This window comes from Sinocyclocheilus grahami, unplaced genomic scaffold (genome assembly GCF_001515645.1).
Source record: "Sinocyclocheilus grahami isolate Dianchi unplaced genomic scaffold, SAMN03320097.WGS_v1.1 scaffold323.1, whole genome shotgun sequence".
Classification (NCBI taxonomy): Eukaryota; Metazoa; Chordata; class Actinopteri; order Cypriniformes; family Cyprinidae; genus Sinocyclocheilus; species Sinocyclocheilus grahami.
The window spans coordinates 262,609-279,447 of record NW_015505502.1 but is presented as its reverse complement, the minus strand read 5'-3'; the positions used below and the strand labels follow the sequence as shown (position 1 = coordinate 279,447).

At 36.3% G+C, this 16,839-nt stretch overlaps 1 protein-coding gene across 1 annotated transcript in view; it reads left to right on the top strand.

The window, feature by feature from the left end:
• The window catches only part of LOC107602268 (cysteine-rich motor neuron 1 protein-like), a 134,447-nt gene that overhangs the window by 67,688 nt on the left and 49,920 nt on the right, over positions 1–16,839 (top strand). The window contains exons 3-5 of the mRNA XM_016294728.1: positions 11,601–11,843; positions 13,024–13,144; positions 15,888–16,009. Coding sequence (XP_016150214.1) covers positions 11,601–11,843; positions 13,024–13,144; positions 15,888–16,009 — 486 coding nt within the window. The remainder of the gene's footprint in view (positions 1–11,600; positions 11,844–13,023; positions 13,145–15,887; positions 16,010–16,839) is intronic.

Sequence of the window (16,839 nt, the reverse complement as noted above, 5' to 3'; positions counted from 1 at the left end):
GGGGCTTGTGATATTCGGGGGAAAATGCTGCACAGCTTGCAGAGGCAGCCTCACGCTAGTGTGCTACGGTAGCTGGAGACCACTGAAAAGGAAGAGAGGTTAGAAGTAGCAGGAGAAATATGACGACTGACAACATCATAAAATTACGAAAAGACATGCTTTTCCTCTTAACCACACAATTAGTAGTATGTATTGAAACAGCTAGCCAGCCAGGCAGCACATCAGCTGGTAGAGACTTGGAGAGAGGTGCCTAGCAGTATGCCCAACGCATGCGAATTAGGTTGCTAGTTGTACTTAATACTTAATAATAATAATAATAATAGTTTCTTTATGATACACCTTATTTGTTGGTTTGCACCTATAATTGCACACTGTTTAACTTTTCACGAAAATCTAATCTTTTTCATCTTATCTGTCTATCCGAGTAAAATGTGTAATTTAAAAATACAGGAAAAAAGCTAGTGAAAATTAATACAGAAAATGTGAGTAATGTCATTGCGTGTTCTACGCAGTTTTGCGTCTTGGTTACAAAAAAAATGACATCAACATCCATAATGTTAGGAGGATACGAAAGATCCCCGGTACAGGTTTCTTCGTCGTCGTACGGAAAAAGTTGAGTCTGTGATATAATGGCTAAAGGAGCAAAACCGAATGCTGGAAAACTTTCGTGGAACTGAGGTAAGTTGGCTGTATATATAAACGTATGTGCTTGTTAAGGTGATTAGCTGACGAGCTCCACCTGGACCAGACTGATTGATTATCTGATCGTGCTCCTCCCGAACCTTGTTAATAAAACATCATATCCAGTGTTATTTTACATTTGATTACTTTAATTTCTGTAGTCTTCATTGTAAAAATTTAATACAGATTAATGCTTACCATTAAAGTTATAAAACGTATTCAGTCAAGAGCAGAAAATTATTTTCTTTGTCTTTTGTTCTTTGATTAACATGACAGACAGCAGCAGGAATATTGGACTGTGGTCCCTTTAAGAGTTTATCCACGTACCCAATATACTGTTACATCTTTCTCAACTATGTAACGTTCCAAAACTGACTGTTTAACTGGATACTCACCAAGACGGGCATTTTGACATAATTTTGTATGTATTTGAAAATTTTAGCGCAGTTAGCCACTCATTTTGGTATTTGTGGCTCACAAGCTGTTTGAGACTGAGCGCGGATTGTGCGCTCCACTAATATAGATCAGTGGTGGTGCGCACGCGTTTGGTACAAGCACGAAACCTGCGGGAATTACTATAATGCGCAATACAAGCACTATTTAACTGGAGCGAATGAGACGTGTGTCTGTGAGAGAAGGGGTCGTTGGACAGATGAGAATGCGCGACTGATGTTATTGCCTGTGCCGCTGGTAACAAAACGGATCGGCTCGAAATCGGAAAGAAGTGAGACTGACTGACCGGTCGCCGATCATGAGGAAAATCGGCCGATTCCGATCCCTGGCCGATCGATCGATGCATCTCTACTATATAAACTGTTTATTCGCAAATTTTTATTTTATTTTTTTTGTTGTAGTTATCCGAACGTTAAATGATTAGCCTGCTTTTAAAGACCAGAATAAACAACTTTGATTAAAATCGTTTAACATATGCATAAGACATTTCGCAGGACACTATGCTACTATTTCATAGCATTCACGCAATACAAGCACTATTTAACTGGAGCGAATGAGACGTGTGTCTGTGAGAGAAGGGGTCGTTGGACAGATGAGAATGCGCGACTGATGTTATTGCCTGTGCCGCTGGTAACAAAACGGATCGGCTCGAAATCGGAAAGAAGTGAGACTGACTGACCGGTCGCCGATCATGAGGAAAATCGGCCGATTCCGATCCCTGGCCGATCGATCGGTGCATCTCTACTATATAAACTGTTTATTCGCAAATTTTTATTTTATTTTTTTTGTTGTAGTTATCCGAACGTTAAATGATTAGCCTGCTTTTAAAGACCAGAATAAACAACTTTGATTAAAAACGTTTAACATATGCATAAGACATTTCGCAGGACACTATACTACTATTTCATAGCATTCACAAAAACATGCGTACTAGAAAGCTTCATCTTTATCCAGTGCGCTTTTTCTCTCCAGAGGTTATTAGCGATAAAAGGTGTTTTTATACTCGTTTAACACTAGAACCACCACGGGGAACATTTTACCCGTAGCTGTTTTTAAAACGTACATAAAATATTTTTATTAAAACGTTCAAGTCTCTGACTTTTATTAAAATTGTGTGATTTACAATCCCCTGTTGTTAAAAACTGTTTAGATAAAACCAGATAAAAAAACAGGGCATTTATACCTATAAGCGCCAGCTCAAATTTACCCCGCTATATAATACCTGTATGTCCGCGCTGTCATTTCCGTGCTGCTTATGTTTTAAACATAGTACATTGCTAGGCAACACCTTTCACTCACTGAATTAGCGGTTATCAGTTTCATAAATAAAGACAAAATGAGTAAAAGAAGGCAATTTATGAATGCTGAAGAGGTATAAGAAGCACTAAATGCCATGAGGGATGGAGAGTCTGATGGTGGGGAGATAAGTAAAGCGTCCTGTCGGCTCAATACATCATATTTAGACGTTTTATCCTAATGTTACTCATAATTGTTCATGATTCATTATTTAATTTTTGTTTTGCCATTTCTATCGTTTATTGTTAGCTTCTGTGATGCTATTTATTCTAGTCTGCCTGTTTCCTGAAGAAAAAAAATCAGATCTGATGTAGGCTAATGAATAAAACCTTCTTTTTTTTTATTACCCGAAGTTTATTGGTGTTCTTCTTGTATAATTCAAATTATAAATGATATAACTAAACTGAAGCTGTGCACTTGAATTTGTCATCGTATCATCCTATGCAATGTGGTGAATTATTATGGCTCATTATTGTCTATAGACAATTTTTTGTAATTTAAATAACATAGGTTATTTTAATATATTGATTAATGACCTGTTACACCACCTAAATATGTATTTACGTCCTTCTAATTCTCATTGTGAGTGCAGGATTGTTTAGCTTAATATTGACCATTATGAAAAGTGACTAGTGTAGCCTGCATAAAAAAAGCCTTGAACATAAAACAACAGGACAAAAAATATAGTTGATGACTAGACATAATCATTTCATGACTCTAGACACTTCTTTGTGAAGACAGTAGCATAATACAGTGAAATAATATGTTATAATATACTAGAGTTTAACTAGAGCGGGTATCTTCTAACCCCCTTTTGCAAGTGCTCGTCAATGCAGGCATCTATTATTTTTGTGGTCTCCAGTGGTTTGTTGTTCCATCTCCTCTGTTTCTTCTTTGAGTATGAAAGGACTGGTCAGTCCACCTCGTGGACAAACTTAGTGCAAAAGAAATCGTACAGAGTTTGCGTGCTTAGAAAAATCTGTCTGTGCACGTGCAGTACGTGTGTACTATACTGATGATGAAATTTACATCATGTGCACTGCACATGCCCTAAAAAAACATCTCTCCGTATTACAGAGACCGTTTTCATCCCACCTGATGTTTTTACGCGGTCATATTGAAAACGTGTTAAGATGTTTCTCACCTCACTGTGTAAGGGCTCACCAAACACACTTGTAAACGGTTGCCAAAGAAACGAGACACAGGGACAAAGTGTTGCCGTGCCCATATGGATGCTGGATGATGATGATGTACTAACTTACACAGCAAATGTGGACCGTGGCACAACGTGTGTGTGCTGGTGCATACATGCTCTTCAATCACTCTCGCTGTTGGGCATGCACGCTCTACAGATGTGGACCATTACAGGCTCTCCAAAGCCAGATGTGTGTAATGGGTTGGTCGGAGTGTGTCACTGGTGTTCTCCAGGGACAGGGTATTGTGGAGTGGATAGTTGTTGGACTGTAAAGAGCTCTCTCGGACTGTCTCAATTAACCAGCACCCGTAATGATTCATCGGAGGGCCATATCCATGTACGCTCATTTTGATTAATTTATCTTTATGTGTACTCTCTGCTGGTTTGGTCTGGATCCAGTTTGAAAATTTGAAGGGAAATGCATTTGAGTGTGTTTTTGAGAGCGACACTCTCAAAAATAAAGGTTCCAAATGGAGGTGTTTGCAGTGAATGTCATAGAATGAATGTCATACCATTATGGTTTTCCTAAAAGAACATTTTGATTGTGAAGTGTGAAGAATATTTTGATAACTTAAAGATACATTTTTCTACTATAATGAACCTTTTGTACAATGGAAAGTTTCTATGGATGTGAAAAGTAGATGCCAATAAAATAACTTTATTTTTAAGATTGCATTTAAATCCAATATACTATTCCCTCACAGTGTTGGGTGTAATGCATTCCTAAGTAATTCATTACTGTAATTTAAAGTAAGGCATTACTCTTTCTGTAATTTAGTTAGTTACTTCTAATGTAATTGCATTAAATACTGTGTAGACTATAGAACCATTCTATATTAAACAATAGTGGGTTTAACATCTAATGTTAAAATGTGCTTTTAATGTAACCTTCTCACTTTAAATACTTTGGCCAGTTCAAGAATAATTTATGCAATTTAATATGATTTATTTAAAAGAATTCAAAAAGCATCTGTGTATAGTTCTGGTTGAGGTTTAAATTTAGAAATTGATTAGTAATAAGTAATGCAGTAATGCTCCCTGGGAGCAGTTGGGGGTTCGGTGCCTTGCTCAAGGGTCTCACCTCAGTCGTGGTATTGACGGTGGAAGAGAGCGCTGGGTATTCACTCCCCCCACCTACAATCCCTGCCGGATGTACAACATAAAACTTGCATCATATGTTTTGTTTTATGCATTTCTTTTACAATAGAAGTGCCTGAGGTACATATCTTAGGAGGACCTTCAAATATTATCTGGAACAAATGGGGGCCTTGGAGTCAAAAAGGTTGAGAACCACTGCCTTAAAATGTTGTGTATGTAGGCAGCGCACTGTGTTTTGCAGCGTGGCTAAACTCACTCCAGTGTTAATGTGCTTTAACTGCCTACAGCTTCCATCAGTGAAGAAAAACACGAATCGTCTCAAATCATTCCTCATTCTTGTTTGCCTTAGGCTGAGAAGGCTGACCTTTCACCTTCCTTATTTACATTTCATCAATCCTCTCTCTGTCGTTTTGCATTTAAATGGATCGCTGACATGTGGGAAGCTAAATCAGAGTTTGACTGATGTTCTAAATAAATTTTTATATGATAAAACGAAATTATTTTTATGTTTTTTAGCACTATGATCCAGGGATGGAGCTTTTCAAAATGTAATGCATGCACAAGGAAAAGCCTGGGTTTGGTTCAGGTTCCAGGTATTGCATAAATCCATATTAAATGAAATTATAAGCATAACACAGTGATAGAACATATTTTACTGTTTTCTTGGCATTCTTATTTAAGTAATTATTGATTTCCTGAGAGATCACATGAATGTCACTTTACAAAATGGATAGTTACATTTATTGAAGATCATTATTTATTTTTTTTCCTTATGACAAAGATAAAAGTCATGACATCATGACACATGAAAAAAGAAAATGTTTTTTTCACTTAAGCCTGTCATGTAATGTTGTCGTGGGTTTTCTTAGCTGACTCATTTGTGATGTAGGTGGAGAATAATAGAGGTCCACATCAAGACAACAAGATTGCTGCCATCACAAATTGAGATTTATTCTCCAAACCAGAGAAAATACATGACATTTAACAGCGTGAGGACTGCCAAACAGTATCGTGATGTTCTTGCTTGCTTGGGTACACTGTAAAAAAAATTCTGTAGTTTTTACAAAATAATTTTGGCAGCTGTGGTTGCCAGAATAATTTTGTAAAAAATACAGAAAAAGTTTGTCATTTCTCCGATCACAAATGCAGACATGGTTTTATGTTTATGTTTAGGTTTTATGTTTACGCAACGCATAAAAAGACAGTATATGTCATTATAATCCGTAATTATGTCCCCACTGGATGCAACAAATCCCTAGTTTATAATCAGTTTTAATGTTTTTGTCTCGTCGCTCCGGCCGGACACGGCATCACAGTATGGTAAGGGGCGTAACATTTCCGTCACACACTTGAGGTATTCGGCCAATCACAACGCTCTGGATAGCTGGCCAATCACAGCACACCTCGCTTTTCAGAATGATGAGCTTTGTAAAAAATGACGCGTTTCAGAAAGGCGGGGCATAGAGGAGAAACAATAATGTACAGTATTTGGAAAATAATGTGTTTTTGAACCTTAAACCTCTTTTTAGCAACATCATATGACCCCTTTAAAGTTTTAGATCATTGCTCATATATGTATTTGGCACCTATTGAAATCCTTCGACACCCATGAGCCTTTCTGGGTATGATTACTTGGTAGATCTCTGCTTGTTTATTTGCAGTTTGTTGGGTTTTCCATATTTTCCATGCTTTGGAAAATGCTTTTTGCTTTTTCTCTGCCACTTTCTCCCTTGTCTCCCTTGCCACGTAGGACTTTGCTGCCTACACCGGCTCTGTGAAATATCAAGTAATGACTTTACAGTGCCAAGCCAACCTGCTGCTCTCAGCTAGAGCCCTGTCTCCATCAATGACAACTGATTTGATGATATGCTTTGAAGAACAGCTTTTCTATAGGCAATAATTATGCACAGTGGGTCTTTTCATCGATCGAAATTATGCACTCCGTATGAACAAGCTCATCATCGCACAATAATCGATGTCTAAACTTCATTTCCCTATGTTTCGGTCATAGATGTGAATCGTATAGATTTCCAGCTGCTATAGGACATTACTGTTCTTTTGCGCACTCGCACCATACAAGGTGTTTCTGTACTTCATTATGGTGAGAGGCTGGAGATGCGTGTTTTGTCGCATCTCAGGAGGTGGAAGTATGATAAGCCCAGGGTTCGAGGCTGCTCCCAGATTGAATTTATATGTAACAATCTGTTTCCATCTCAGCAGCAGATGCCTGGCAACCACGTCCATGCGATCAGTGGTGAACAGCTGTCATTGTCAAAAGAGAAATCACAGTGAAGGCTGTGAAAAACAAACATGAAAAAGAAACTGTAGCTCTCGTCTTAGCAAAGGAGGGGGTCATTGTGAGGAAGTGTTTTTCTCACCTTTTCTTTCATCAGGGTGCAGTTAATAAGAAAGCAAACAGTACAGTTCTGCAAACAGATGGGTCATTATGATGGTTGACATCATAAATTATTTCTAATATATTTTCTTAATCTTGGTATGATAAGCAGCAGTTTTGTTTTTGTTAGAATATATATTGGTACCTTATTGTTAATTGGCCAATATTAGATTTTTTTAATCCATATTAGTTGGTACTTTTTTGCATATGTATTGGCCACTGTTAAATGTAATATTTAGGAAGCCTCAAAATTAATATTCATTTTAAATTATTTTCACTTTACATGTGGATATTTATATTGGACACCATTTTCATACTGTACATTATAATGTTATAACAATTTGTAGAATTTAATACAGTTGATTTATTTTTTTATTAATAATAATATTATTAATTATGGAGGATTGTGAGTGCCGTATTAATAAATAAATGTTTAATTAAAAGTGCCAATAAATAAAAAAAGTTTAAAAAAATATATTTAAAAAAATTTAATTCATGCTATTTATTTATTGACATTTTTTTCTGCTTTTAATGGAAGATTTATTTATTATGATATGGTTATTCCATATCATATAATATATGTATTTTTTTTAAATAATGCATTTATTAGTTTTTAGTAATATCAGGGTATCATACAAATAAGTTAAATTCATCCCTTTTATAGCACCTACATATTTACACAGACGTTTGATTTTCTAAGAAACGTAAAGATTCTTACCAGCCCAGTTATACAGAGCTTCCTTAACTAGTAACTAGTAAGGCACCCCACCAACTAGTCAGTTTTAGATATCGTAGTCGATATCAGTGAGTGCTGAATGCAGTGTTTTGTGGTTACATTAAGTTCTTAGATGTTTTCAGCACACAACAGTTAGGGGGAAGTCAATTGAGGCATTTCCCACAATTCTTTAGGGGTAAAAATATTCCCAAGTAAGATCTATGCGTATAGTACACCGCAGAGCTTTTGTGGATCAACGCTGGGTTGTGCTCCAAGTGTAAAACCAAATTAAAGGCTGTTTATCTACAGCAGTGCACTCTTGAGAGAGAGAACACATATACTATAACCGAAGGATAGATTTGTTGATGTGTTGGGGATTGTTGAATATTTTGAGAGGAGAGAGGAAGTACAGATGATGAATGGGGATGGAGGAGCTTTCATTTGCGGTGGTTTGTTGGAAAATGTTTTAACGGCAACTTGGAGACCCATGTTAACATATGAACTTTAAATGAACTCCTGCAGTTTTATTCACTATGAAGTCATATCCACTATGAAAATACTAAATTGTTAAGGGCCGTAGATGAAACAAATACACATTATTCTGTGTGAACTGTAATAACAAGAACAAGTATGTAACATCATACGTTTCATGTAGCTCAACTGGTAGGGCATTGCTCTAGGAACACAGGAAGGTCATGGGTTCGATTCCCAATCAGCACACCTAATGTACTAATAAAAATATGTTGTATGTACTGCAAGTCGCTTTCCTTAAAAGTATATAATACATACATTACATTAGTTAAATTAAATGTCACATCCATCACTGCAAGGTGTTGTGATATTCTGTCTCATTTGGTGACTGCTACATGTCTCATGTGACATTTCACCATGTCACTTATTCACTCTCGTCTCATTTTCACCCATCACATCTTCGTGTATCAAGTCATTTCACATTCAAGTTGCATTTGCCAGCCAACAAAAAATAATGCCGTCATAATTGTCCTTAAATCCTTGGTGAGAACAAAAAGCCTGGGCGCTTGTATAATGCCACATAAACACAGTGCTTAAATATGAGGAGCTTTTTAAAGAGGTATCTATCTTCTCTGCTTTTATTGTGAATTCACAAGCATTATGTTCTCTCTCTGTTGATCATTTGAGGTAATTACACCCTCTCTCTCAAAAGAGGAGTACCTCTATGGAGGACTCTCCTCTCCCAACACATCATAATACATCAAAAGGCAATGATAGGCCATGGCCTCTTTGTAAGACATACATTTCATACATCAGATATAATTTTGCTACAAGATCAAACAAAGCATTGAACAGTGTGTTTAATGGCTTGAGTACATCTCCTTTAATAAGTTTAGCAGTTAATTAATCAGTGTCAGAGTAATACTTGCGTAGTATGTAACCTCAGTCAACGAAGTCAGTGATTTTGCCCTGCGGTGCTTTTTTTTTCTTGCTATTCATCATTTCAGAGCAATTGTTTGATCATTATATACTTGCGTCTTTTAAAGGGATAGTTCACCTGAAAATGAAAATTGTCATTATTTACTCACACTTATGCTGCTCCAAATATGTATGACTTCTTTCTTCCATGGAACGCAAACTGGGAAATTTTGAAGACTGTGAAGAATCACTCTTTTCCATTCACGTTCATGCGTATAAAAATATGCCAAAATATGTATTTCATTTATTTAATATATATTTAATATAACATTTTTCCTCATCATAATATCATGACAGTTGTATCACCCTGACATTTTTATGTTGTCATCTAAAAATATTAAAGTTATTTTAAAGGGGTCATATGATGCTATTTTAAAGATCATTATTTTGTGTATTTGAAGGGGGTCTGAATACTTTCCGTACCCACTGTATATATATAATGGGGAACTTATAAGTTTCAAAATAGACATACAACACATAAAAAGTGCCATGAAAGTGGTTTATGGTACTCATGTAACATTCTCCAAGTCTTTTGAAACCATAAATCCTTTGCACATTAATAGGTAAAATAGTATTGTCCTTAGAGGCCAATCTTTTCAATGATTTGGTTCATAAAACCAAACTTGATTCAGTTCTGACTCATTTACAGCATTTAATCTAATGTGTAATGTAATACTTTCGCATAAAACTAATGTGTAATGTAATACTTTTGGTGTTTCGAAGCTTGAAAGTGTCATTCCAACCCCAAAAAAAAGGATTTTGAAGAAACAATTGATAACTTATTTAATCTGCTCACCCTTGAACAAGCATTTTTTTCAATGGAAGACAAATTGAGTTATTTAGCAGAATGGTGACAAGAGTGGCTGTCAAGCTTCAAAAAGTATTATGAAGTATAGTCTATTGTTCACAGAAACATAAAACAAAAGTAAGTAGATGATTACCAGATTTAAATTTGGTTGAACCATTCCTTTAAGACTGCATTTAATGATGGAGAATCCATAATATGGCCCAGATCAGTCTACTTTGTTTACATAAACCAGACATCCTGGCTGTATTAATATTGCCGTCTGTGTTTTAACATGTAGCGCCGCATCTAGAGTTGTTACACACCCCTCCGCCCAGTGTTATCAGACAGCAGACAAGCAACAGGAGCATTACAGCATGCCAGCCGTTTCTCTCCTGCTGACATTTGCCATTCATTCACATTCATATCAGCATGAGTTTTCTTTTCTGTGGTTCTTTTTATGTCTCTCACATGCACCTTTTCAATTTATCTCAATGTTATTCCTTCTTTGTTAGCTTGTTCTTCTCTTGTAAAGAACGAATAAAAGCAATCATGCCTTGAATGACGGAAGGTCAGATTGAGTGTGTTCATAAAACACCGGACTTTGACCTGCATGGTCAATATTCGGTTCAAAATAAGGGAGTGACGCAGCTGCTCATCGTCTGTCTGCTAAAGGCAGTGAAATGTCAGTCAGCTCTACTTTTATAACGTCTTTTTAGGACGAAATTGAGAAAATATAAACACACAGGGTATATTTGCTTTTTTACCAAATGTATCACATTTTCCACAAAAATATTCAGCAGCACAACTGTTTCCAACAGATAATAAGAAATAAGCATATTAGAATGATTTCTGAAGGATCATGTGACACTGGAGTAACGACTGCTAAAAATTCAGCTTTGCATCACAGGAAGAAATTACCATTTTAAATATATTAAAGTAGAAAAGCGTTCTTTTAAATTGCAATAATATTTCACAATATTACTGTTTTTACTGTATTTTTGATCAAATAAATGCAGCCTTGTTGAGCACAATACAGACTGTATTGACCATACAGATGAAACTCTTGTTAATTAATTGCATTATTTTTGTTCTCATGACAATGTGGTTATAAATTTTTTCTATGCATATGTGACAAACAGCATGTCAATGTGTCACAGCTCATATACAGTACATGACAAACTAGTCTGTCTCTTGGTGAAACGGTACCTGTCACAACATGAAGACATGAAGACAAATACCTCATTTTCGTCAACCACATGGAGTTTTGAGATAAAAATGTGTGGTGTGAGTCCTGACAGATGTTTGCTTTAATAGATTGTTTTGGTTTGTGATTTGAATCGTGTATGTCACTTACATCAGCAACAGTCTGACTACCGCTCTTACAATTCTATTTAAACCATATTGCAGTTCTTAATAATGTTACTGGTGAGTAACTTTATTTACTTGCCAGTTTTTACTCACAAAAAAAAGAATAACTATTAAGCATAGCTGAACATCAGAAATGACAAAAATTTGTTATTTTTCTCTGTAGAGGAAAGGCCGGACTGCTCCAAGGCGAGATGTGAGGTGCAGTTTTCTCCACGCTGCCCTGAGGACTCTATATTGATCGAGGGCTATGCTCCACCAGGTGAATGTTGCCCCCTACCCAGCCGCTGCGTGTGTAGCCCAGCCGGGTGTCTGAGGAAAGTTTGCCAGCCCGGGCACCTCAACATCCTTGTATCCAAGAGCTCAGGCAAACCTGACGAGTGTTGTGATCTCTACGAATGCAAACCAGGTAATAAAGTCCAATATTAAGTTAACTGTTGTGACTTCCTTGATTCCATCTTCACATGACACCAAGTTAACTAGCTCCACTAGTCTAGTTTTGTTGGAAAACAGCAACCAAACCAGTTTAAACCAGCCTACACTAGCATGGTATAAAGGAATATTTTGCCAAAGCATGCAAATTCTACCCTTCATGTCCATTTTCGACATCCCTATTATGGAAATGACTGTGTAAATGTTCTTCAAAGAGCTTCAATTTTTGTGTTCCATGAAAAACAAACAACATGCATGTTTGGAATGACATGAGGGTGAGTGTATGATGACAGAGTTTTCATTTTTGGGTAAAATATTCCTCTATGTTGATTTTTCTCAAATATAAAAAGCATGCACTGCCAACTTTTATTGGAATATCAGATTATTTTCCTGCTAGAGCAATAGATGGATTGTTGTGGAGTCTTGGGAATCCACGCCAGAAACCAGATAGTGATAGATTTGAATTCTTTGCAGGTTATCTCATGATGCTGTCATAGTACCTTAATTTTAATATATCTTCTTCTGTCATGCTGTATTTTGCTGCAATGTGGCAGCCTTGAGCAGAGATAGGCTCTTGGCTTCAACACAACATAAAAAAGCAACAGTAATTATTTCCCAATACACCAAAGAGAGCGATTTTGTGATTTGGGAGTTTGCCAAAGCCTTTGAGACACGCCAAAGCCATGGGCTGTTGAAGACACATGAGTGGTTCTGCTTCCTGGGACAGTTTGATAGATAGGACACATATGTATTGGGGTTGTTTTTGTAAATGACACTTTTCTGAAAAAAAAAAAAAGTTTACATGAAATGGGAAATTTACTTGATAAAAGTTCTTATTGGGAAGAATTAATCAGCTCACATTATTCATATGTCATAGAAATGTAATCATAACTTACCTTTGAAACTGTCTATTGATTGATCTGTTGTTTGATGTTGTAACCTGTTGCAAATGCCATTTCATTTTTGTTTTTGTTCTTTTTTATATTTAACATTAAAACTTAACCTACATTATATAATGACCTAAGCACTGTAAACAGTGTGTTGACGTTTATGGTGTGATATAACAGGTAAATCATTTGCTTGGATGAGAGTTTGATGAGGTGTGTTAATTACAGGCTTTATTGAGAAGTGATAAATGTTTTATGTCTTGTGTTCAGTGTTCAGTGTAGACTGCAGCACAGTAGAGTGTCCACCAGTGAAGCCCGTCCAGTGTCCGGCGGACAGCTATGAGACTCAGGTCAGACTGACAGCAGATGGCTGCTGCACCCTTCCTACCAGGTTAGATGTTATAACTGTCTCACACACACTCAAGGTTTGACTGTTACATCTGTCTAATGCGTACAATGTAGGTTAGTCTCATATATTGACAATTCAAGTTAAGACGTTACACCTGTCTCACTCCCACAATCCCAGTTACACCATTACACTGGTCTCATGCTCACAATCCTGATTACAGACTGTTTCATCTGTTTCACACTTACAATGCAGGTTACACGTTACACCTGTCTTACTCTTACAATCCCAGTTAGACAGGTACACCTGACTCGTGCTCACAATCCAAGTTAGACCGTTACATCGGTCTCATGCTCACAATCCTAATTAGATGTTACATCTGTCTCACTCTCATAATCCAAGTTAGACTGTTTCATCTGATCACACTCATAGTCCAGTTTAGATGTTACACTTGTCTTACTCTCACAATTCCAATTAGACTGTTACACCTGTTTTATGCTCATAATCCTGATTAGACGTTACACCTGTCTCACTCTCACAATCCAAGTTTGACCATTTCATCTGTTTCACACTCATAATCCAGGTTAGACATTGTACTTGTATTACTCTCACAATCCAAGTTAGGCTGTTTTTATCTGCTTCACACTCATAGTCTAGACTAGACGTTAACACCTGTCTCACTCTAACAATTCCAATTAGACAGTTACACCGGTTTCATACCTGCAATCCTGATTAGATATTACACCTGTCTCACTCTCACAATCCACGTTAGTTTTCATCTTTTACACACTTAGTATCCAGCAATCCAGGTGAGATGTCACACATTTCTAGTTCATAATCCAGGATAGACATCAGACTTGTTACAGTATAGCTTAGACGTGCACCTGTCTCATGCTCACACTCCAGGTTACACAGTCAGACCTGTCTCACACACACAGTCCAGGTTATACATTTAAACTGTAAGATGCTCACAGTTTAGGTTAGATGTTACACCTGTCTGACACTCATTGTCTAGGTTAGACGTCACACCTGTCTCATGATAATAATCCAGGTTAGAGCAAAACGATTGTCCAAAAAAATTATTTTTCACTAGTTTAGCACTGGTTCTCAAGTCCCAGTGTGTCTCAGAGCAGTGTTTCCCAACCGGGGTGCCGTGTAAAAAAATAATTTAAGATTTTTAAATTGCTAAAATATTCAAAAAAGCATCTATTATATAATATTAATTTCTGATGTCGCCAATAATTAGAGATGCACCGAAATTCCGGCTGCCGAAAATTAGTTCACTGCTCAGGTTTCACTTTCACGTGGTGTGATGCTCTGCTTATTATCCCGCTCTATGCGTGTGCGCTCCGCTCAGTCCGTGAGCGCTCCACTCATATACCATTCATGCTCATCGGAACAGCAAAGTCCACTCAAAAATTTTAGCCCACAGGAAACATCTATGTAGTACAGTATTGTTTCTGTTTGCAATAGCCCTACTGTGCTGTAACATGGTGTGTGGTATATGGGCAACTCTGGTAACGCTGCCCTCTCATTCATTGATCTGCTAACCGCTATGTTATGCTCACATGTTCTGATAATAATAGCTTTCTAGGACTAAACATTATTTGGATAATTGGTCAAAAAAAAAAAAAAAAATCTCTTAATAACCCTACTGTTAGACCTACCTGAAAAACTAAAAAGCAATTTATTTAATTCGAAGGCCTGTCGTTATTTTTTATTTGTGCTATCATTAGTAATTTCTTTATTTGTTGTTATTTTATTACTTACTTGTCATTTTTATTCAATTCAAAGTTTGAAATCAAGCTATCTCGTGCTACTGCAACAAAATTACCCAACTGTAAAATCAAAAATACACTGAGTGAGCATAACTTTGTGAGATAGCTTGTTATAATGGTAATTAAACAATGTTTACATATGAATAAAAGCCTACATTAAAATCTGTCATATACTGTAAATTGGTCTCTTTATTAGAAATTAGCCTGCTGATTGCCACCATTGATGGACAAAAAAAATTAATAATATTAAAGAATATCTGTATGACAATATATTCTGCAGTTCTTCCCTGCTGTACCGAATATCTATTCTTTTCAAAGTATCATTTCGAAGTTAGAAATTCAACTATTGTGACTAAATTAATTTTGTAGAGTGCCACAAATTTGTTACAATTTCCGGCCCCACTTTATATTAAGTGGCCTTAACTACTATGTACTTACATCAACAATTAAGTACAATGTACTTATTGTGTTCATATTGTATTGCAAAACACTTTTGCTGCTATTGAGGTGGGATACGGGTAAGGTTAGGGACAGGTTTGTTGTTATGGGTAGGTTTAAGGGTGGGTTAAGGTGTAAGGGATGGGTCAACAGTGTAATTATAAATGTAATTACAGAAATTAATTACAGATGTAATTACATGCAGGTATTTTTTAAATATAAGTACAATGTAAAAACATGTATGTACACAATAAGTGCATTGTACCAATTTATTAATTTAAATGTAAGTACATAGTTGTTAAGACCACTTAATATAAAGTGGGTCCAAATTACCAAAGGGTGCCACGTCTAAAAAAAAGGTTGGGAAACACTGTCTCAGAGTATTAATATTGTATTATTTCAGCACTGAAAGTTAATAACTTCAGAGTGACAGAAGAGAGTTTTTTGTTGTTATAAATTAGGTATGACAGACCCCCCACCAGGATCACTCTTACTCTCTCTCTCTCTCTCTCTCTCTCTCTCTCTTTCTCTCTCTCTCTCTGTGTCCCTGTTTCTCTCTCTCTTTTACTCAGATGTGAGTGTTTGCCTGGCCTCTGCACCTTCCCACAGTGCTCAGCGGGGACTTCCCCACAGGTCGTGTCCCATGGTGATGGAACACCTGGGAGGTGCTGCGATGTGTTTGAGTGCGTCAACGGTAGGTTCTGTATTATGTGTGTCTTAATTAGTGTTTGTGTAGGTGCTTTGGGAAGGTCGTCTAGTCAGTGGGCAGAACCCTGGCGGTACTGCCATAGTGACTGGCCGTTAGCTCAGACAGAACATTACCCAAAATACATGACAGGAAATGCACACTTTTACTACATCAGTTTCTCTTCTTTTAAAATAAATTTGCAGTGTTTTAATGTTAATTAGTTGGAATTTTAATTCATTTTACATTTAATGGTTTAAAAACCCAAAAAGGCATAGCTTTTTATATTATTGTTCCCCAAATAACTCTTTCTGTGTCTCTGCAAGGCATAAGTGAAGTGGAGTATTGTAGTTAGAACTACATTAACAGCAAATGTCTGATCATTTAAGAAAATAGCTTTAGATATGCTAAATTATATTATAATACATTTGCACATTTAAGATTTAATGCCTTTTTATACTTATATCTTCAAGTTAATATTATTTAATTTTATATATTTTTAGTTGTTATTTATACTGTATTCTTAAATTCTTTAAGTTAGGTTGCGTATTTGCTCTTTTTTATATATATAATATAAAAGCACAATCTGGAAAATATATTTATCTGTGCCATTTTCAAGCTAAATAACAACAGTGTAACACTTCAAGTTTAATTCACACCTATTTTTGAGACAGCTTGTGTAGAAATGGTGGTACCAAAAAAAATAGGCTTACAATTTAAGTATATGTGAGAAGTGTGGAAGGAAAATGGTATGAGCTGACGATATAACAACAGGTTTGAGGCTGATTGCTTTAAGACTGAACAGAAAATTTGTTGTATATATATATATATATATATAT